Below are 23,009 nucleotides of genomic sequence, written 5' to 3'. Positions count from 1 at the left end.
GACTTGTCTTTATACTTTTCCAATATAGTCATCACATGTCCAGATGCATTGGTAGAGACTTTGTACAATCAGGTGTGCTACCCTGTGTGTGCTGAAGCTCCTTACTGTACTGACCAGTGAGGCCTTTTGGATCTTTTATTTTTGCAACCCACAGTGTTAACTGCCTGATTCTCTCTTTTGTTTATCTGCACTGTATTGGCCTCCTTCAATAAGTAGAGTAGGGTTTTTCTTCCATGCAGACAAACAAACAAACAAATAAATAAATAAACAAGGCAAAATTAAGCATACAGATACAGTTTGACTTTTTGTGTGTGAGTACTCCAAATATTATAGCTTACTGCAATCAGCTTCCTCAGAGAGTACATTAAAATTTAAAGCTTTAATAAAAAGAACCTTCAGAAGAGAATTGCTTCGTATAGACTAATACCAAGATTATGCATCTGAGAGAGAGAACACAGACTCTATCTGCATTAGTCTGAGCATATAAATGAAAGTCTGTGTTGGTTAGTTTTGACAGAGCTAATTGGCTATCTGCATTAGTCTGAGCATATAAATGAAAGCCAATTAGCTCTGGCAAAACTAACTAACTGGACTTTTATATCTTGCACTCTCATATAAAGGCCGTTTTAAGGGTAAAAATGATACCTTGGTGCTGTTAGCTGTTGGATGTCAGCCTGATTGTGTCAGTTTTGGCTCTACTTGTTCACTGTGCCAGTACTGATTTGAAGCTTTCCTCTTTTCCTCTTCCCTATTCTGGCAAGGGTGGGAGGATATAGGGCTGGTCAGCATGCCCCTAACTCAGTACCTGCAAATGAGAACCACAACCCCCTCTCCCCAGCCCCCATCAGTGTAGCTTGTTCCATTACCCTTAATTAAAATGGGATGGCCTGGGCACTGGTGCACCGGTTCCTCCTGAGTCACTGTCTTGAATCAGCATGCAGGCCAGTTGGGTGACAGTGTGCAGGCCACTGTGGTTACAGCGGGGATCAGGGAAGCACAAAGGCTGGCCTGAGAGGCCCACCGCTAAAGGGCCCCCCTACCTAGGCCATCGCCCAGCAGAGCCAGCCTACGACAACAGGAGCGTCACAGGTGAGTGGAGGTGGAGGCACTCGACTCTGCGCACGGTGGCAGTGTTTCACTTGACATACTGCATATTGTGTGCTGTTGCTATGGGGATTGAAGTTTATGCAAGAATGTAAACTGACATTAACACTTTGTGAGCTAAGATGGTTGTTATTCACACATACCCATTGAAGCATATCCATATCCATTTTTCTTTGGGGTGGGGGGGGGGGGGGCATTGAGGTGCTAATGTTAATTGAGAGAAGTTAATCTGCATATTGTTGTATAGAATAAGATAAACTTCCTTAAATTCTACTAGTCAATGTCAGGCAGAAGAGGATGTGTTGAGTTCCTCTTTAGTTTTGTCTGTAATTTATCTCTGCTACTCTCCCTTTTTGATGACTTGATCATCAGCTGAACTGCACTGTTGCTTAATATGCTGCATTGGACACTACAATAGTAAGGCAAAATTGGAAAAGAAAAAAAGATTCATTTTCATGCAAATTGTGACTCTACTCTTTTGTGTAAAATAAAATGAGACTCTTGTATGAGCTTTGTTTAAATATGTGGTTAAGGGAAACTGTGAGCATTCTTTTTGTAAATAAAAGTTTCTTAATAACAGACTCTGCTTTGTGTAGCGTCTGCACTCTTGTACCCTGGTGCTGTGGGCTGAAAGCTAAACAGACTGCAGGGATTGGGCTTCCCATGAGGTCTGATGCTACCCTGGATTTGAGAGGGTAATCCTTACACGTGCATGAACACACACTTCGTGTCCATCCCCACTCCAAGCCTGTTCCTTCATGCCCTTGACATGCTTAATGCACGTGTAGCTGGCTGGCAGTAACACCTGAGCCAATCCCTCTCTCTGCTGGCAAAGACATATTCTCCTTCTGCTTCAGTGCTCTTTCTCAGAGGGTTTCAGAGCTCTGCCAGTCTGGCTGCAGTGCGAGTTCTGATGAGAGCTGTGTCCGGGTGCAGGGGATGAGGTGTCCCTGCATGGTTGGGCTGTGGCACCTGATTGTGAGCCCAGACAGTCCTCGAAGGAGTGAGTGGTACCTCTGTTCTGAAGTCATCCAAGCGGATGTGACTGTGTCTTGTCAAGACACAGGGTGAGGAAAATGGGACATTTAGTGTGGACTCCAGCATGTTAAAGTATTTGTATTGTTTCTGAAAGAATGACTTGGTGAGGGATGATCATGCAAATGTGTCACTTTAGCTGAACCTCACAACCATTTAGTATGTGATGGTTGATTTTCAATTCATAACGTTTTGATTTATGTAATCGTTTGTGGTCTTGGTTGTATTTTTACCTTAAATAACACATGTCTTATGCAAAATAACTGGAAGTAGTAAGAAGTATAAAATAAGATCATTTGAAGTGGGGCTTCCAGTCAGGGTGCTTTTATAATGTATACTAACTTTCCAAATCTTTGTCTTTGTAAGGCCTGATTTTCAATAATTGGCATATTAGCAAACTCCATAATAGTTTTCTATTTTGATCAATCATAATACTGTGGAACTAGATTGTGATTTTCATAATACAGTGTTAATCACATGTCCCATTCTGATACCCTAAAATATGTCTTTTACAGTTTAACAGGTTAAGTAGTTATTTCAGAAGACAGGCGGTTGATGTCTCTGTCCTGTGCTACAGTAGTTGTCTTCTGCAGTATTTATTTGTTTTTCATCCAGCACCACTAATTTTCCTTATTTGAGAAGCAAAGCCCTGATGTTTTAACCAATTACTGAAATGCTGTCCTAAACATTAATCCATGTGTCAAATTCCAAACAGCCTATGCTGAAGTCTCTATAAATAGTATGGTTTGTGTTCTAAGACTCCTTTGCTTCTGCAAAACAAGGTCCTGTCTTTCTGAGCAGGGTTTTTGTGGCTCTTTCTGAGCAGAGCCTTATCCATGGAACTGTTCTCTGAGAAGACACTTAGGTCAGGTATATGGTTACCCTTCACGTCATTTCTCGGCAGGTTGGCCAGCACACAGGCTGTGGCTAACCGTGCCTGTGTGTGCCACATCTCCACACAAAGGGAGTAAGAGAGTTACAGAAATGGGAATTGTAGTTTAAGGGTCTTCTAGCAGACAAGACCTTGGATGTATATAGATTGTTCTCTTTTCCTTCATACTTTGAATCTTTAGGTAATAGGTGACCAGAGCTACGAGAACTGCAGGGATGAAAAAGAGCCATATTGGATGGTTTTGCATGCGTTTTTGCATTCAGAAACAGTGTAACCCACTTTGGACTCTGGTCTATATCTTAGCCTAGTCAGTGATCAGGGTCAGGGTGCTGCTGCCCCTGCTGGTGTAATGTCATAGGGAGTGAGCATGACATTACACGAGTGTGAGCACTTTCCTGCTCACACCTCTGAGCCTTCACCCTCATTGTCCCCCAGTCGGAGTCTTGCCATTGCTGTCATCATTGTACCTTGCAGTGATGCAATGGATGAGGTAACAGGCCTGAGATCAGCCACCAGAACGGATTTGTCACCTAAATGTGATTTTAATGTTTTCTTAGGAGTGCCATCTCTGTTTGCTTTCTTTTTGCCACTTTAGCTGAAACGGACTAAGGTGGCTTTAAGCCTTTCATAGAAACCTTGCAAGGCAAACCATATGGGGCCCACTTTTCCTTCAGTGCTATTTTCAGATCCTGTTTGCACAAGAGATTAAATGACTCATCTCTTGCTTTTCATCCTTGTAAATGGGATTTTACAACACATTAAGTGACTACAGAGACTGGCTAGATAAGACATTAAAACTGAGCCTTAATAATGACTAGAATCTATTTTTAAGTCTTTCATCTAATTGATTGACACGAGTCATTTCATGAACATTCATTTATTTCAGTCAGAAAAATTATGGACATTCTGTTATAATACACTATCAACATTAAGGACTAAAATATCATATCATATTGCATTTTGTATCCTCAATACCATATACTGCTTAACCTCTGCATACCTATACCTGTGACTTCTTTCTTACCAAATATCTTCTCTGCTTGCCTTCAGGAGTGTCCTCCCGCTTCCCAGAGATCATGGCGGCTGGCACTCACTCTCCTGGAGGGCCCAATGGAATCATCCGTAGCCAGTCGTTTGCTGGCTTCAGCACCTTGCAGGAAAAGCGCTCACGGTAAGGGCACATTCCCTGTCTGGCACAAGAAGTAACCTTTGCATACATCACCCTTACATCAGCAAATGCTTCCCCAAGGTATTTGGGATCTGTGTGTTGACAGTCAGTGTTTTTGACTGTGCATGAAATGCAGAAATGTCTCTCTTACAGTATGTTCTAGAGTAAATGGACAGGAAGAAAGGTTTTGCAAATTTATTTATTTGTTTTAACCAGTGATTATGATGTTTCTTCTGCTTGTGTGATTTGTGTCTAGCATGAGGAGATTAAGTAATGTAGGTTGTAATTCCTAAGTATAAACCTAGTAAAAAATGGAGAGGCTGGCTGTAAATGTAGCGACAACTTCTGTGTGTTTATGTACGTGTATGAACGAGTGTGTGCACGTGTTGCGCATACTTACTTATCTATGCGTGTGTGCACGTGTGAGACCCCTAGGCGACAGCATGTGCTTGTGCTCGCTCACTATGCTGTCCTAGATTGTGTGTGTGTGTGTGCGTGTGTGTGTGTGCGTGTGTGTGTGTGTGTGTGCGTGTGTGTGTGTGCGTGTGTGTGTGCGCGTGTGTGTGATGCGCTGAAACAAGTCAAGACCCTGAAACTGACTGCCTTGATAGCCTTATGTCTCAGGAATGCAGTTGTTTTGTTAGGTGGTGAGTGACTGTCATAGAAGCAGGCAGTCTGCTGCATTATCCTCTGACTTCCAATAGAACCAGAGGCCTGAAGTGCACATGTAGCCTGTAAGCCCTTCTCCTTCATTGAGTAAAATGGTATGATTAAAAGGTTCCTGCATACACAGTTAGTTAGAAAATGCGGAGCGTTGCAAAATAAGGTACATATTATAGAGTGACTCATTTGGTCCTGAACCCAGTGCTAGCCCTGTGTTTTCTGAAATACCTGACGTGTCATTTCTGATGGTGTATGCATGCTCATGTGCATTTCCAGGTGTAACTCCTTTATGGGGAACACGGTAGTTCAGAAAAAGCTGACATCCAAACCCAAGAAAGCCCATCTGTCTGGCCACAAGGCCAGCAGTAGCAGCAGCTGCCATGAACCGCAGCCCAGGAGGGTGGAGGAGGTGTATAGAGCCCTGAAACAGGGCCTTGAGTGAGTGTCCCCGACCATCACGACTTCAGTAATGATCAAATCAAGCCATGCCCTACTCTGTATTCATTGTCTCAGATATCACATCATAGAGTGCCTTATTGTTTGACATCTCTACAGCCCATTGAACTCTCTCTCTTTCTCGCTGGCTTGCTCTCTGCTCTTTCTGGATCAGTGAGTATCTGGAAGTTCACCAGCTGGAGCTGGACAAACTCACTTCTCTCATGAAGGACATGAAAAGGAACTCCAGACTGGTAAGGCAGGGCATGACCACTCCCATCTCTCTCTAGATTAATGCTGATGTCTTTCAAGAACTGCTGTATATCTTTTTATATCTTGAAACCATTGCAATACTGTGGAGATAATGCCATATATTAAGACTAATTGTCCAATTATTAAAGTGATTGTCTAATTACTAGGGGGAGGTCACAGTGTTGTGTAAATGTGACACCTGCTTTGGAGAGGTTGCAGTGCACTGATATTATTATGTGTGTGTTGTGTCTGTTCTTCAGGGAGTCTTGTATGACCTTGACAAGGTGAGTAAGCGGAGCTCAACCAACAACAGTCCACACAACCTTTCTCAGTATGCTGCATGTGAAGCCGTAATGGTACACAAAAATAAAAAAGTTAAAAGGTACAGAATAAGCAGCTTTACAGAGCTGCCATGCTATGCTCCAGTAAGCGGAACCTGTTATTGTGACTCATTCCATTATTGCAGGTGTTTGCCTTGATGGAGAGCTTTGAGTGTGAACTCACATTTATCCCCTGGGGGTGTGCTTTTTTTTGTTTCTTTCTTCTGCAGCAAATAAAGGCCATCGAGAGATACATGCGACGCCTGGAGTTTCACATAAGTAAGGTATGCAGTGATGTGATTAGTATCTCAGCCTCCTCCGCTGTCCTCGTGTACTCTCAAATGTCCAGATCAGCTGCACCAATGCTGTAATAGCAGCATTTCAAAGATTCACTCTCAAGTTGGGCCTGTGCTGAATCTAGGTGTACCTAATCAAATCAAACTCAACACTGACCACTGAATCAGGACTGAGGGCAAATGGCTGTTTAATTGATGATTCACACTCCTAATTGGCCATTTTAAGATGAGCCTCTGGCTCATGTTTCCAGCACTAGTGAAGAGCTTTTAGCCCCTTTCCCCCTTTCTCCTTCTGTTTGACATTCTTCTTCTCCACCTACTTTCTTTTGTGGCCATGTGTGCTTCACTCAAACATGGCTCCATCCACACAGCTGCTGATTAGGTGAACTCACCCCACGCTCTGACAGCTGCACTGCTGCAGATCTCTTTCACAAGCCCAAGGACCCAGCCTTGTCTTCCACACTCAGATGGGCATTCCACTGCCCTCACTCCAGGTAGCTTTTACAGCTGTGGCAATCGGAAGTGAAGGAGTCATCTGCTTCGAACCCTTTGACACCAAAGTAGGTGGCGTGAATAGTGAGATGGGATGGGGACTATGGGCACTGCTGCGTGGTTGTTTGTAGTAATTGGTGTGACTCATTTCCACAGTAGCCAGGTCTGGTTCTCTGCAAAGACCCACTGTGGCCCAGGTGGGCAGCTGCTATCCAGCAAAGTGCTGATTGCCAACCCAAAAGCATATCTCCTCTAGAGGTAGTCATAGCAACCCAAAGATGGAAGCTTTGAGGCCATTTTGGATAAAATCCTATCTTGAAATTAACCATATGTACTTCAGTTCATGTCTAACTTCTAGAAAACTGGTGGTTTTCCAAGCTCTCTGTAAGCAATAATTGAATTGTTGATTGCAGTTTGTTCACAGTACTGGAAATTACTTAGAACATTGTGTAGCTCCTTTATGATGGTTTATGAGGTTGATTTGTTGTCATGCTGTTCAAAGTGTGGTTTGTGGTGTTTGTGATTTAGCTATGAATTTAGGTCAAAGCCTTCCTCCTGAGTGCTGATTTGGCAGACCTCTGACGACTTGAACCTGCCATATTAATGTGTATATAAAAGCACATGTTGTGTACATGCATGCAGCCACGTGGGAGAGTCGTATGATGTGTCCCATGTGTCCAGTTCTGATGGGAGCATGTGTGGAGAGTAGGGCCTTTCCTCCTGCCTTTCTTCTGTTGGATTTGGTTATTGTTAATCCTACAGCTGCCAAGAAAAAAAACTGGGGAAAATGTATCAGAATGGTTAATTAAATATAAAATCCTGCTTTGTTTAAAATATAAAGGAGAGAGTCTGTGTGTGCTGGAAGGCAGAATAATGTGGGTGTATAGACGATGCCTATCACTGCCACCCCTGCAGAACACCTCATCTACAGGCTACACTCAGCTGATGAGTGTTGGAGCAGACCAGGCCGATCAGTGTGGGAGCAGACCAGGCTCGACAGCAGCTCGGGCTGAAGTGTGAGTGCCAGTGCACTGCCAGGCCATTTGGATGCCTTTTACCATTGCATGGCTGCAGCTTTGTGGAGTATGTGGCCTGAAAGCATGGCCTTATCTGGAAGTGTGCAGCAGGGCACCTCTTACAGCATGTGAACAGCGTGTGAATAGAGCCTGAAAGGCGTGTGCTTGGGGCATAGTCAGAACCTGGGCATCTGTTCACAAGCATGTGACGCACTTACTGAATGTGAGCATAATTAATGCAATTGTAAGGTTTTGTGTTACCGTTATGCCTACGGCAACCACAGGTCCCTCCCCCCATTAACAGGAAAAAGGGCAGGTCAAACAGGAAGTCATGTGCCAGGTGTGTGATTAAGTAGGTTGTGCAAAAAAAAGGTAGAACAGATGAAGGTGAAGGGGAGGAGCATTTCTTTTTCTTTATCCATAATCAACAACATGATGTAAAATACCAAACAAACTAAAAATAGCCAACCCTCTTTCTTAACTTAGCCAGAGTGCAGTGTGTCAAGAGTGCATAATATCACAGGAAGAAACAGGTGATAAACCATTGGTAACCCTGCAGTTAGCAAGGGACTTACAAGAGGTGAGATATGAGATCTCATCAAGGTCAGTGCAGTGCCCTGATGCTCAGCTGGCCCTGTTCGTTGTGTAAATACTGTATCTCCAGATATACTGTACCTTTAAATCTCACAAATACAGTTTACCTAAATGTTCATGATAAGATCAGCATAAGATGAGGTGATGAGCGCTACATCCTTCATTTGGCCACTTCTCTTTGGTCTAAATCCTGTAAGCACAGTTGATAAATATCCCTGAATTATTATTCTTTATTCTTATGTTCTCTTTTATTCAATTTTTTAAATTATTTTTAATAAGATGTGCATGTACACTTTTGCTGTTTTGTCACAAAGTGACACCAACGAACACACACACACACACACACACACACACACACACACACACACACACACACACACACACACACACACACACACACACACACACTCCCTTGAGACTCAGACATCTACTTTGTACATGGGTGCACAGCATGGGACCAAGGCAGTGGCTGACAGTTTGGTAGTACTTATTATTATGATTTTGTGTGTGTGTGTATCACATGCTCATACACCACACCCTTAAGACTCTGAAGCTGGCTGTGAAGAGATGTAGATAGGCACCAAACTTCATCAACCTGCAGTACTCTCCCCATCATCAGGCATCAGCCTGCCTCTATAAACATGCATGCAGACTGAGGGAGAGCGACTGAGCCTGCCCATCCAGTCGTGATTCATCTCACTATTGCTGTCCTCTTGTGCATATGTTCCTGCAGCTCTCAGCACTGGTATGATCTCAGAGCTCCAGGCACAACGGAGAAGATAAAGACATGATCACAGAGATGAAATGCTGGAATGGTGTCAGCAGATGAAACGGAACAACAGTGCAGAGCATTTGTATGACTTTTGTGCTGCTGTGTTTGTGCATCAGTGTTCATCTGTGTGTATCTCACAGGTCTACAGAATGCAGACAAGCTAGTGAAAATAGAGGCTAATAGAGTGGCACTAACAGCTGAGCTCACTTGCCTTTAATGCCACCATTCAATGGCCAGCCCTGCCAGTGGCCACACCCCATTCCTCAGTTGTTTTTGGTGCGTGTGGGGATCCAGTGACATGAGGCATGATGACACTTGTTGTGGGACATGATGGCTGTTTTGAATTAGCATTGTCATACATGTCATTCATGACATAAAACTGCTGATGAGGTTTATGGTGAAAAATGCACTGTATTCTTAAAGAGGCTGAACTTCTCACTGCTAGTGTGTCAGACAGGAGAAACTGGGCTTGATGGATAATAAAACCCTGTGTTTTAATGCTTGGTGTATTTGGCCTGCATCAACACACAGCTTTAACAAACAACACAAGGGAGAAAGGGGTTTTATGAAGCCAGGCCCAGCACATTCATACCACAGCAAGAATGGCTGCAGTGGGAGTGTGGGTGGATTGGGTGGGTCTTTTTCCCAGTTTCCAAGTTTAATAAACAGATGAGGCCACCACTAGACAATCCCCCATTTTCTCCAAACTCCATGAATACACATACACCGTGTGCATGCGCACAGAGTGTTGATGCACCCACACACATTTCGTCTGGACAAGCTTGTTCCTTTAAACTTTTATCCCTTCTGCAGTACTTTATTCTCACCCTCATCAAAGCCTGAGACTCAGAAGCTCCTACAGGCATGGTTTAGTGTCAAGTTAAAACCAAACTAGTATTGTAGATCTCCAAGCATGTGACTGGATTAGTATACTGCCATGGGCTTAAATTGTGCTGTTTTCTTTGTTTTCGTTGTTCTGAACAAGAAATGGAAGTGTCATTATTTAATCTTTTAAAATTTCCCTTTCATACTGAGTTTGTGTAAGATTTATAATAAATCTATAAAAAAACATGGTTACATTTGTTCATTTGCTTTGTCTACCTGCTGCTCTTTGGTACGGAGAGCTAAGGCTCACATGAGCACATTATCGTGGTTCTGTACCTGACACACAATAACTGACTGACTGACTCTGCAGTGTGTGGGAGTACTGAACACTAAATGCTTCTTTGACAACCCTGTTCGTCTGTCTCTGGCCACTAGAGGAGCTGTTTTGACCTGCTCTCTCTGCTACATGCTTTAGCTTCTTCTCACACCTATTTCTGTGATCTTAGATACTTGTTTCACACTTGGTTCATTTATCCTCCACCACTTCTTTCTTTCTTTCTTTCTTTCTTTCTTTCTTTCTTTCTTTCTTTCTTTCTTTCTTTCTTTCCTTCTTTCCTTCTTTCCTTCTTTCTCTCTTTCTCTCTTTCTCTCTTTCTTTCTCTCTTTCTTTCTCTCTAGCCTTGTGACATTAGTATTAATTGAACAGCTGAAATTTGGTGTATTGAATATACAAAAATAGCTGTTGCTCTCATTTTGTCATGTATTATGGTCTGTCCGTCTCATTGTCTAAATATTAAGGTGTTGTTAAAACAGTATGACACAATATTTTGTTTTAAATGATGCCATCTGTAGCATCAGTTAAGGTTTATGCAATCCTTCCTGGGGAAGAATTCTTTGTGTTTTCCTATGAGCGTGCATGCGTGCATATGGGTGTATACTAAAGACTCCTGTGTGTTTCTGATGCTGCAGGTGGATGAGTTGTATGAGGGTTTCTGTATTCAGAGGCGACTGCGTGAAGGAGCCAGTAAGATGAAGCAAGCCTTCACTGCCTCCCCATCTACCAAAGGCACACGAGAGAGCCTGGCTGAGGTCAACCGCCGCTACAAGGAATATACAGAAGTAACATCTCTCTTACTCTCGCTGCCTATTTCTTCCTGTCCTTCTTTCCTGCTGTCTGCTTATTCTACACCCATCTGAAAGCTTGCCAGTTCCATTGGGTTAATTGGTTACGTATAATTTGTGTAATTTTCGCCAGTTAAATTCAGTGTTTGTCAAGCAGCTTGGGTCGCCATGGCTAGAGCTAGTCTGTCGTTGTTTTTCCCTGTAGAATATGAGCACTTTTGAAGGGGAGGTGGAGAACCTGCTTGGGGAATTCCACATCAAAATGAAAGGTAAAGTTATGTTGTTTTTGTATGGGAGGTATGGGAGGTATGAGCCCCTGCTTTACATGTATTCTGTCTGTCTCAGGGTTAGCTGGCTTTGCGAGGCTTTGTCCAGGTGACCAGTATGAGGTGAGTCGTTACTTGAACACAACTTTAGTATTAAATCCTAAACAAGCTGCCATATAAATGCATCTTGCTCATCTGTAATTTACTATGAGTGGTATTTGTGTAATGTCTGTGAATCTGCTAAGTACATCAAGCACATCCATAATGGCTGTTCTCCTAGCAACCCTCTCAGGTCTGTACTCCTCCCAGCCCAAACAAACAGCTTTTATGATTAAATCCGCAGTTTCATTCCTGGGCTTGTGCAGAATGTTCTTTCTCCTTAATTGATGTGCATCTTGCAGAGTGGGCATATAAGCCTTTCTCTACCTCTATTCCTCCTCAACATTTCACTCAAGTCTCCCCCCCCCCCAGATTTTTATGCGGTATGGACGGCAGCGCTGGAAGCTTAAAGGGAGGATTGAGGCAAACTCCAGGCAGAGCTGGGATGGAGAGGAGATGATCTTCATGCCTCTCATTACAGATCTCATCTCCATCAAGGTGATTCAATGGCTCCTTAATTCACATGCTATTTTTTGCTTGTTGGCAAGGTAATTGAACTGACCTATGTAAGGGTAACCTCAGACTGAAGCATAACCCTCGGGGAGTCTCTCCCTTAGGTGACAGAGCTGAAGGGGCTGGCTACTCATGTCCTGGTAGGCAGTGTTATCTGTGAGACGAAGGACCTGTTCACTGCCATGCCTCAGGTGGTGGCTGTGGATGTTAATGACCTGGGCACCATCAAGCTGAACCTGGAGGTCACTTGGTTGTAAGTGATGGCACACTATGTCGTTCATGCCAGTGTGACTTCGTTAATAGAGCCGCCCCTAAAACGATGGCACCCTCTACTGCTCAGCTAATTACAACAGTCTTTAAATTGACTTGAATCATTTTGATGGAAGGTTTTCAGTAGTTTTTTATTGTCATTTCTGGATGTTAAATAAGTAGCAGTGTGCCTCGACAACTCGACATCTGTCTGTTTCTGTGTAGTCCGTTTGACGTTGAGGACCTGACCCTGTCCTCTGGTAATGTGAGCAAAGCCACAGCCCTGCAGAGAAGAGTGTCCATATATAGCCAGGGCACACCTGAGACACCCACCTTTCAGGACACAGCCTTTTTTGTGAGTTTCATCTTATCTAGGGAGAGTTTAACCTGGGCCTTTTACAGACTTTGACTTACTCATTGAACTCATATTCTGTGCTGCTAGAAGCATAAGTATTTTTTTCTCTCTCTTTGGTATGATTGCTATGTATTTACATTTATGAGCATGATGGTTTAAGATGTATCCTGGAAAAAGCTTGCCATTTAATTAATCCTCTAACACCCCTTCTCATTACCTCCAGCCTGTCACATATATATTTCCTGGTGCATTTACCATGCTATCTGCTGCAGATTTGTGTGTGCGTGTATGTGTGTGTATTTTACTCCCAGCCCCTCGTTAATGCTTTACCACCAATTAACTACCTCTCCCTGGTCATCTGTGCAAACACCCCATGCCCCTATTGTGCGCATGCATGTGCTCGCGTGTGCGTGCGTGGGTGCGCTTGCACAGGCATGGCAGCCCCTGGGGCAGCAGGGCCACCTGTCTTTCCTGCACACACTTAGGGACACTCTGTTAGAGAAACTCAGACGCAGTCATTCGTTTGGCGACCTGGCTGCACTGAGGCCTCGCCCCAGATCCAGCCTGGAATTTTATGTGAGTCAGGACCCTGTGTGCCCAGCCTCTTCAAACGTGTGTGTGTGTGTGTGTGTGTGTGTGTGTGTGTGTGTGTGTGCGTGTGCGTGCGCGTGCGTGTATACATACATGCGTGTGTGTGTGTGTGTGTGCGTGCGCGTGCGTGTATACATACATGCATGTGTGTGTTGGTGGTGTTCCCAAACCCTTTGCACCCACTTCACTGCATGCCTATTTCAGTCCTTTTAATATTCCCAATTACATCCCTTCTCACTTTTAGCATTATGTTGGCTTGACAAAGCCAACTTTCTGTTATTCTTATACTTCCACTATAAATTTTGGACTGCTATTTTTTGCTTTTTAGATAGAACCACCAAACTTTCAAGAAACCTCCACTCTATACTCAAACTGTGTGTGTTTGATTTTTTTTGAGTGATAAACCATCTTTTTCATCCCTCCAATCATCCACTTTTTCCTATAGACTTATGTGGGCCAACTGCTCACATTTTGTCAAATTTCAAGATTAAACCACCAGACTTGCTGTTCATGATCTGAAGTCATGGAAATTACTCTGCTACTTTTCATACCTCTTTCACTCTCTTATCCTTTCTTTTTCATCCCCTGGCTTTCATCCATTGACTGCAGTTCATTTTTCACTGCCTTCTAACACCTATGCCTTATATTCTATAACCACCAACATTTGTATACATAGTAAGTTTGCCTAATATCACTACATATCCTCCACTGATTCTTGATTCTTCCTTTTTTCATCACTCCATCCTCCCATATGAATCCATTAATGTTATAACTCCTTCAGCTGTAGAGATAGAACAAATAAATTTGCTGTACTGATTGAACTACAATTTCCATTCGCCAACTGTACTTCATACAGATGGAACTTGTCTATGCACCCCTTCTTTTTTTCATCCATCCCTCCCTCCTCCCATTAAAAAACCCACTAATTTTAATAAATCGCTTAATTTTTAAACTATAGCCATAAAATTTGGTAAAAAGACTCAACAGCTGACCCCAAGCACTAAACTTTAATTCATACTGGATGCTCTTGTCTGTCTACCCCTTCTGTTGTTTCATTCATCCATTGATATAATAATTCCCTTAATTTTCAAGTTCTGGCCATCAAACTTGGTGAAAAGGACTCAACAGCTGACCTCAAGCACCAAACTGCATTTCATAGTGATGGCACCTGTCTATCCATGCCTTTTATTCTTTAGTTCATCCCTCCATCCTCACATAGGAACCCACTGATTTAAATAACTCTCAGAATTTTCTATAAAGTTATAGGCAACTTGGTAAAAATACTGAACTGTAGACCCCATGCTGCAAATTGCATTTTATTCTGCATTTTATTTTTTTTATTCTCATCTACCCATCACCTCTACCTCTTTTCATCCCTCCATCCTCCAACTAAAAGTAATGCATGTCAAAAGTCTTTTTATAGTTATATATTCATCAAACTTGATATAAATGGTCAATTTGTGACAGTTTATATATCTGCCCTTCGTAATGATAGCTCTACTGATTTTCAGTTAACAAAGCCATAGATTTCATTCTGTTTCAAGTAGGCTTTGGCAAGCCAACTCAAGGTTTGTTCACAAACTTTTACTTTCTAGTTCTCCTTGTCCTTTGTCTCTTTCCCCTTTATTGCCTACAAAATTACACCATGTGAATTATAGAAGAATATAATTGTAATGAAGTAGCACATGCTGAAGTAGCGTCCAGCATCTTTGACCATAGTTCATACTGTGTGTCCCTGTCCTCTCGCAGTCCACTCTGCCTGATGATGTCTTTGACATTGGTGGCTGTGGCATGGCTGAGTGCAAGCGCCTGTCCTTTACCTTCTCCGACACACCCGCCTCTAGCCCTGGCCAAGCCCAATCAAACCCCGAGATCACCGTGACACCCCCTGAGTTGGACCCTCCCCTTCAGTTCTGCCCCTCAGATGATCAGCCTATAGGGGAAGAAGAAGGTGAGGAAGCAGTGGAGAATGGCAGCGTGAGTGCCAGCCTGGCCAGTGCCAGTGAGGCTGACTCCAAGTGGGATCGGACAGAGGACCATGTTCCTGGCTACGGTTCTGCGGCGCCCTTGCAGTCCTCAGAGGGCCAACTGTCTGCCATGGGGCCAGTGGACGTGGTCTTCCTGGAGCCTAGAGGCCCAGATGAGACCTCTGAGCTGAAGCCAGTGGAGCTGGATGGAGAGGAGGGCAGTGTGACCAGGCAACTGGTGAGGCGGCTCACCTCCTCTGAAATTGTCTCTGAGGCTGGGCCTCAGAGCTGGGCTGGCGAGGGCAGCGGGGCCTTCTTGGAGAACAGCCTGGAGGAAGCCATCCAGAGTCTACTGCTGAGGCTGGAGAGCCTGGGACAGCGCTGTAGAGAGCTTCAGGATCTTGAGCAGGAAGTGATGAAACTGGAAGATCTCTTGAAGGTGAGAGATCCAGAGCTTCAGTTAGAATTGTCATCCAGGGGGCTAAAATGTTCTTATTTTTACATTTAGTCGAAATTATAAGTAATAATAATGTTCATCTGCAATAGTGCCTTTTATGTTAGTTAGGTGATGTAGTATGGATTGTATTTACTGGTACTGTGTAGTGTAGGCTTCGCGTGCTGCTCCAGTGATGCGGATGATGATGGAGTGATTAGAATGTGCCCTGCTGTGTCCAGCATAATTTGAAGGCTGTGGTTTCTCCCTAGTGCCGGGGGCCAGCTCCCAGGAGTCGCTCCTCCAGCCTCAGCCTGACCGTGGAGAGTGCCCTGGAGAGCTTCGACTTCCTGAACACCTCTGACTTTGATGACGATGATACGGGGGATGACACCACTGCTGTTTTCTTTGACATGGAGACAGAAAGGATTGGGTAAGATCTCTGCCTAACTACCATGACTGTTGTGGACTCTCTCACACTCTGCCTTTTTGTGTGTGTGTGTGTGTGTGTGTGTGTGTGTGTGTGGTGGTGGGGGGGATCGATCTCCGCCCACCAAACCCTCACTCTGTTGGAGAGGCTCTGGCTTGAAGGGTGTTTTCTGTAGCTTCTCAATGACTGTTGTGTGTGTTGTCCATATGAACTTGCTCCTTTCATACACAAGACTTTTACATCTGAAATGTATGTATTATATATTTAATTCACAATAAAACATCATGTTCACCATTTGAAAGACCTGAATGACACAGATTATATACTGATATGTAATAACTGTATTGATACTGATACTGTTACTGAATCAACAAATGTTTTTAAAACCACAGTGTAAATATGCCATATGTGACATCACTTCCCTTAAGATTGTACTGCCCTCTGGTGGTGAGCATATGTCATGTTTGTCTAACAGGCCCGGAGAGCCCCCTGAGGCCAGGGGACACCTGAGCGAAGCCCTTACAGAAGACACTGGGGTGGGGAACAGTGTGGCTGGCAGCCCCATGCCACTCACCACAGGCAATGAGAACCTGGATGTGGCCATTGTCATTCACCTGCAGTACTGCAACCACCTGATTCAGGTAAAATTCTCACCTTGGTGAAAACTCCTGTTCCTCAGCCTGCATTTCCCACACCTCCATGCTCTTGAGTAACTTTTCTCTTTAACCATAACAGTAAAATTAATAGAGTATATCTAAAGTAATAACACTGTATGTATATGCGTAAATGTAAATGACTTAAATTTGGTGACATAAAACACTTTTGTGTTTGGTTTTGTGTGTGTTGGTAGCTGTTGATGACGGGAGGCAGCTCATGGCAGCACAAAGCCTGCCTGCATAAGCTCTCCACCCAAACCCTCCTGCTGGAGGAGCTCACTGAGAAGAGTATCAACCGGCTGGGCAGCATAACCTCAGCTGCTGATGGTGAGTCTGTGGGTGACTCACCTGTAGGACTGTTGCACTACACCCCCCCCCTTTTTTTTTTTTTCTTTTTTTGCTTGATGAAGGACCTCTGTTTAATTTCTCTGGAAAACTTGTGTACTTCTCTATCTCTATAAATAGGTGCAATGTTTTTTTGGTTTTTTTTTGTGTGTGTGTGTGTGTGTGTGTGTGTGTGTGTGTGCGTGCGCGTGTGCGCCTTCAGTACTCCCTGGGCTGACAGAGCGACCTGCATTACTGGCACTGTGGTCTGAGTGCAGTGGCTCTGGCGGTCTCTTCCACACCACACTGGACCGTGTGTTCAAACAGATGCACAACAGTTTCACTCCACTGCAGGACACTCATCCTCACCATGCAGACTCGGGTACACAGAAAACACAGCTTCAACACAGACATGCATCTACAACTCTGCTCTTATTTATTGTTTGAGTGTGTTTGGCTAAGGTTTGCTCTCTCTCTCTCTGTGTGTGTGTGTGTGTGTGTGTGTGTGTGTGTGTGTGTGTGTGTGTGTGTGTGTGTGTGTAGTGATCAGACTAGTGGTGAGCGAGATGGTCGATAGGAGTGAGTTGGCCTCCTCTCCCTGCCCCTCTCCCTCCTCTTTCGCCCAGGATGTGCTGACTGTGTTCCAGTTCCACAGCTACGCCACTGCACACAATGTCACCAACATGGAGCAACACTTGCTTGAGGTGACCAGAGAGGGTACGACAACCCCCCCACACACACACAGACAGTAGTGACTTGAAAAGATCCACAGTATATTTCAGCAGGTTGCCCACAGTGATTGGGATACCGAATGTTTGAAGGGGGCTGTGTGTCATGTGCTGTGTAGCTGTATTTGCTGACCAACTGTGTTCTGGCGAGGCTGACCGCTCTCTACAAGAGCTGAAGGAGATGTCCGTCACCTGCCTCCAGCCCCGCCCCCACACCCTGCATGCTCTGGCTACCCTACTCATCTCTTCTGACCCTGACCTCAGGAAGGCTACCACTGCCTTCCTCTCCAGTGCTGCGTCATACCCACCTTTCAGGTCAAAGGTCAGTGCTGTTGACCACCTCTGTCTCACATTACTGACATATTCAAATTTTGCTCTTTATTCATGGCTGTGTCAATAGGCTATGTTGGAGTTTCTCAACCCATTCCTCAGTGCCCACCAGATGGTTTATATGTCAGCTTTCCTTGCTCCCAGCACACCTTGAATCGAGCCATTAAGTACACTGAATACCTAGTACAGGTGATTACATGGGTTAAGACAAAAATGTGGATCAGTCTGACAGGTGGGCCTTGAGGTCTGGGTGGAGAAGTATTGGATTAGGTGTCTGTCAGGTTAAATACAGGCATTAAGGATTCCAACTTTAAAGATCTTTTATTACAGCAGTTGGAGATTGTTAGGGTGTTTTCACACTTGTACTGAATACTCCGGTCCAAACCCAGGATGGGTTCTGGGGTCATTTGGAAGAAGGGCACAATTTCCTGTTCACAGATTTGCAAAATATTGGACACTAGGTTCATCCACAAAACTTTGGGCACTCAGTTTATCCATTTACTGCTTTTTATTTTCTTCCCTGGATCCAAACACTTCCAGCGAAGAACAGCATTTTTAGATATGTGGATACATATCCACATATTTTTAGATACATTTCACTGTTCAGAAGCACATGCAAACAAAGCCATTTCCATATGAGAGCCATGCAAGCCAGCACAAGTTGTGCCTTTTGCGATGCTCTCAGTACATGCACTCGCTCCGTAAAGGTGATCTTATTATAGTAACCTTGCTCCAGTCCTAAGAAAATCTGGTTTTATTAGGCATATAGTGGTGATAGTCCCATGTTATCACTATTATATGGCTAGTCTACATGAAATACACTTCAGTCCTTTCCCCTCCTTTAGTAAACTTGGAAAAACAAAGTGAAGCAATAAGTCACAGCAATCACATTACAAAATTATCCAGTCATACAGCCACACTTATCACATGGACAGCTTCCACATGTGCAGTGGACTGCACCAGTTTGCTTGAAGTGAATCCCAGACCATTGATTTTTAGACCAGTTCTCTGGACCACTCATTGGCTCAAAAATAGCTATGATACTTAAACAAATGTACAGAACTCACAGAGGAAGCGGACCTGGGTCTGGAAAAGACCTCTAGTGTGAAAACGCTCAGTGTTACTTTGTGTGTGTTGAGATAGGCACTGGATTGCTACACACAAGCCTTATCAGAAGCAGGAGTGCACACACAGAAAGCTGCATGTGCTGCACTTAGCTGCCTGCAAGTGAGTATGACTGACACACTGATTTAACCAGACCTGTTAGTATTCATTCAGTTACAATAGCAGGATTGTGGAGAAGACGTGTTACCAAGTGGCTTCTGTCTCTGTGTCACAGGCAGTGGAGAGCATCAGTGCAGTTGTGTCATTGTGTGACTCAGCCGATGAGGAGCTCCAGCATGTTGCCATAGAAACCCTTTTCACTTTTGGTAAGCCAACAACTAGCAATGACTGTTTCCTCATTGATTATAGGCAGTGTAAATATCATATGTTAATGCCCCAGAGCATATAGATAAAATGCTACATGGCAGCTCCTGTCTGTAATGAGCATTCTGCCCCGAAAGCCCTGCAACTGGCTGAGGCTGTTTGGAAAGAAGAATGTTTGACTCTGTGTGTGTGTGCGCGTAGGTGAGGAGGGCCGACTGGCGTATGAGCAACTGGACACGGTTCCGAAAGAGATGGTGCGATTGGGCACACGCCGCGGTAATGCCGTCACCACTGCGTTCTGACAGGAGCCAGGGATCACAGAGCGAATGCCCCAATGTGTCAGCAAGCCCACCCTCCACCCTAGCCCAGGCAGCCACTGAGACAGAGGCACTGGCCCTCACAAGGCTGCCCATGCTGAGAGCTCATCTCTCCCTGCACAGATCAGTTCCAGCAGTATACTCACCATTGTCATCATTCATCTTGATCTTATATTAACATTGTTACTACCATTTAATTATTTTATGACATCAGTTGATGTTTCTGAATTTGCACTTGTCAGATGCATGTAAATAGAGCAGAGAATTATTGATGTTTTGTTTGGCATATCCTACCTGAACAACTTGAGTTGTGTTTTTTCATTCATCTTAAAATGTACCCCCAGCTCACACCCCCTGCCCCCCAGTTTGGTTTCAGGGATCCTGAGGAACACATTTAACCAAACCCTCTCAGTTACTGTGTATGTATGCATGTATAAGTAAGCTCAAAGCCCTGGGATCACTGGAGAGAGTTAAGCTTAACTCCACGCATCAGAAGCTCAGATCTGTTCATCCAGACCTCACTTAAGGGTCCCTTACATTTGCCAGTCACACTGACCATGGAGCAGCCACGACATGCATTAGATTAAGGCTCAGAATGATTTAGCTGAAATGTGGGTAGTAAAAGCATGAGGACCTGTTACCAGTGACCATAATTGCAAATTCCTCCAGTTTAATTCCAGAGAATAGGTACAGCATTAATGCTAATGCCATGTTGAGTAGGCATGCACAAAGACAAGGAGTGGTGCAAGAGAGCAGTTGAGCTCTTGCTAAGGCTGCTCAATAATGTTTGAGGGCGTATGTGTGTTAATGCACTTTTTTTTCGTATTAAGAGAAGTGTTAATGGATTTACTGTGAATTTGGTTTTAAGCTTCAATGAAGACTGGAAATACAGTGCTCTGTGATCCAACTAGCTTCTGTGCCTGTTGTAACTGTACTACTGAGTCATATTATTGACTGTGACAACTGATATTTTTATTTATTTTTTACTTTGTTGCCTGTTACACATCTTTTTCCTTTTTAAAATGGATTACCTGCAATATAGAACATGAGCTAGTTTTTTTGTGTATAAAGTACTCCAGTAATTGTAAATGCTGACCCCCCCCTGTACAATGTTTTAATACTGTAAACTTTGTTTTATTAAGTCTTTAAAAGGTGTACTTAACATCTCAGTGCAAAAAGTCATGTAAAATATAAATTGTAGAAAACTCCTTTACTGTTTTTACATATCTTGATATTTAAAACATCCAAAATGTAAATCTCTGGCTGTGTACAATGCCTAACCTCTTAACAGTTTAGTGCTTTGCTATGGCTTAGAAAATTTGATTAAATGAGAAGCTGATGACTGAACAAGTACATTAATAAAAGTTAGTGAGAGAACAAATATTCCCAGGAGTACCAAACTGCTAACCAAGCACAACTGGACAATTTTATATTAACCTTGTTTAGCTGTCAAGACATTTGAAAAGCCATAACTCATACAAAACATGCAAAATAATATGCATTAGGTTGATTCTTTTTGTAATCTGCATTATGTAGTTATGAGTTACTTAAAGTGAGGCCTTTTGTATGTTTTCCTATTATGCAGTGGTTTTAAGTTTTGTTCCTTAATTTATCACTACAATACTTTTGAATTTGGACAAAATCAAATTAGGTGACTTTGTACATATAGTTCCTGTAATTAATGCACACGGATATGCTTTACTCAAATCCAAGGTTCCACAAACATTTCAATAAATGCTAAATAAATGTTACTATTATTTTTGATGGCTGGCCTAAGATTGATAGATGTTGTTTCCAGTTTAGGAAGCTTGTCATATCAACAGATTTAGTTTTTAAAAACTTGGATTTAAATGAATGCAAATCTCTTGCTGTCCAGTATATTGGTCTTTTGAGTTGTCTGTCCTCACAGTTTACAGTATTTCTTTTGATTATTGAAGGTGGCAATAAAATTTATTTTGGCATAATTATCAGGACAATATTACTTATTACTATCAATTGTGTTTGGATTAAACCCTTAGCTCGTGTCAGGAGCTGGAGCATTTTCCAGTCCTAATCATCTATATCTCGCACACCAATTGTGATGGACTTCTTTCAATGGAATGTTAAAAGCCCAATAAAGTTTATTTAGCACTTTTCTAAAACTATTCTAAATCAATTACAAGAGAATACCTTATAAAAGATACACAAGGAGAATAGTGAAAGTATTGAGAGAAAATCTCTTAAGCACAATGATGTAGTGTATTGCAGCATTTGGGGGTCATGACATATCTATGCTCTGCAGAGGTCAACATAAATTTGGTTTCAAAGAGAAGATCAGTATCAGAGGACCCCAGCTGTGGGAAGATTTCTTAGTATCTCAAGTCTAGCAGCTGAATTCAGGACACATTGACAAACATCATGTTTTTATTTAACTTTAGTTTGGTAGGGACACCACTGAAGAGAGTTACTGTAAACTAATCAGGGCCATATGAAGGCAAGAACCAGAATCTCCACATCTTGAATGGAAGAGCATGGGCCATAATGGAAATAATGGATTTGGAACCAATTAGTAAAACCTTTGTATGAACTTTATGCTCATTCACTGGACAACAGAATGGGGTAGGAGGGAAGTGGTAGTCTTGATCCTGATGTGTATGATCAGCATAATATTGAAAGTGGTCTGACTAAGACATGGCATGTAAAGAGTGAACAGGAGAGAGCCAAAGCTTGATCCCTCAAGTACTCTATGCACCTGTATCAAATATTTAAGTTTACCAAAGGCAAAACATACATATCCATTTGAGGTAAGAGTAATAAGGCAAGGACATTATTTGTGATGCAAGTTATTGAGAGATGAGTCATGAGTGATTGTCAAATGTGTCAAGAAAGATACTGAGAGTACCAGTCAGCAGAGATTGTATTGTTTAGAACCAGAAATTGAGGGACAGGATATCTTCACAACAGGGGAGTTCGGAAACAGAAGACACTGATGTGCACTGCAGACAATCAGAGCTCTGGCTCCTCTTTCTTGTTCCTGATCTTATAAGAAATAATGCATGGGTGAAAAACAGAAGCTGGCAAGGGCTTCAATGAATTTAGGATGCAAGACAACTAAAGATTGAGACAGAAGTGAGATCCAGACCACTAGGACAAATTAAATCTAATGCATTACCATGTGAGTGGGAACTTCAACACATTGGACAACTTGGTGTAAACTTTATCATGTTTCCTTATCCTTTTGTAATAACATAGCATTATTCAATTCGTTTCTCAGTGGTTAAGGTACTTCACTAGTAATCAGGTTGCCAGTTCAAGCCCAATCACTGCCAAGTTGCCACTGCTGGGCCCCTGAGCAAGG

The 23,009-nt window shown here is 43.1% G+C and overlaps 1 protein-coding gene across 5 annotated transcripts in view; it reads left to right on the top strand.

The window, feature by feature from the left end:
* Positions 1 to 21,639, top strand: part of ripor2 (RHO family interacting cell polarization regulator 2) — a 33,639-nt gene extending 12,000 nt beyond the window's left edge. For 2 of the 5 annotated variants that reach the window (XM_027006378.2, XM_027006379.2), the window contains exons 2-23: positions 4,082 to 4,202; positions 5,139 to 5,300; positions 5,473 to 5,551; positions 5,810 to 5,833; positions 6,100 to 6,153; positions 10,834 to 10,983; positions 11,192 to 11,255; positions 11,332 to 11,375; positions 11,724 to 11,849; positions 11,969 to 12,117; positions 12,339 to 12,468; positions 12,901 to 13,044; positions 14,809 to 15,465; positions 15,732 to 15,892; positions 16,365 to 16,530; positions 16,740 to 16,872; positions 17,093 to 17,251; positions 17,413 to 17,586; positions 17,717 to 17,919; positions 19,071 to 19,154; positions 19,267 to 19,357; positions 19,557 to 21,639. In XM_027006378.2, coding sequence (XP_026862179.2) covers positions 4,082 to 4,202; positions 5,139 to 5,300; positions 5,473 to 5,551; positions 5,810 to 5,833; positions 6,100 to 6,153; positions 10,834 to 10,983; positions 11,192 to 11,255; positions 11,332 to 11,375; positions 11,724 to 11,849; positions 11,969 to 12,117; positions 12,339 to 12,468; positions 12,901 to 13,044; positions 14,809 to 15,465; positions 15,732 to 15,892; positions 16,365 to 16,530; positions 16,740 to 16,872; positions 17,093 to 17,251; positions 17,413 to 17,586; positions 17,717 to 17,919; positions 19,071 to 19,154; positions 19,267 to 19,357; positions 19,557 to 19,657 — 3,176 coding nt within the window. In that variant the 3' untranslated portion in view covers positions 19,658 to 21,639. Of the gene's footprint in view, positions 1 to 934; positions 1,090 to 1,700; positions 1,800 to 4,081; positions 4,203 to 5,138; positions 5,301 to 5,472; positions 5,552 to 5,809; positions 5,834 to 6,099; positions 6,154 to 10,833; positions 10,984 to 11,191; positions 11,256 to 11,331; positions 11,376 to 11,723; positions 11,850 to 11,968; positions 12,118 to 12,338; positions 12,469 to 12,900; positions 13,045 to 14,808; positions 15,466 to 15,731; positions 15,893 to 16,364; positions 16,531 to 16,739; positions 16,873 to 17,092; positions 17,252 to 17,412; positions 17,587 to 17,716; positions 17,920 to 19,070; positions 19,155 to 19,266; positions 19,358 to 19,556 lie in introns of all 5 variants that reach the window. The other 3 variants (XM_027006380.2, XM_027006381.2, XM_027006382.2) reach the window with 3 other exon arrangements.
* The last annotated feature ends 1,370 nt before the right edge of the window (positions 21,640 to 23,009 follow it).

The sequence above is a fragment of the Electrophorus electricus genome, chromosome 8 (assembly GCF_013358815.1).
Source record: "Electrophorus electricus isolate fEleEle1 chromosome 8, fEleEle1.pri, whole genome shotgun sequence".
Classification (NCBI taxonomy): Eukaryota; Metazoa; Chordata; class Actinopteri; order Gymnotiformes; family Gymnotidae; genus Electrophorus; species Electrophorus electricus.
Note: the sequence above shows the minus strand (reverse complement) of the source record. Positions and strands in the feature narration are given on the sequence as shown.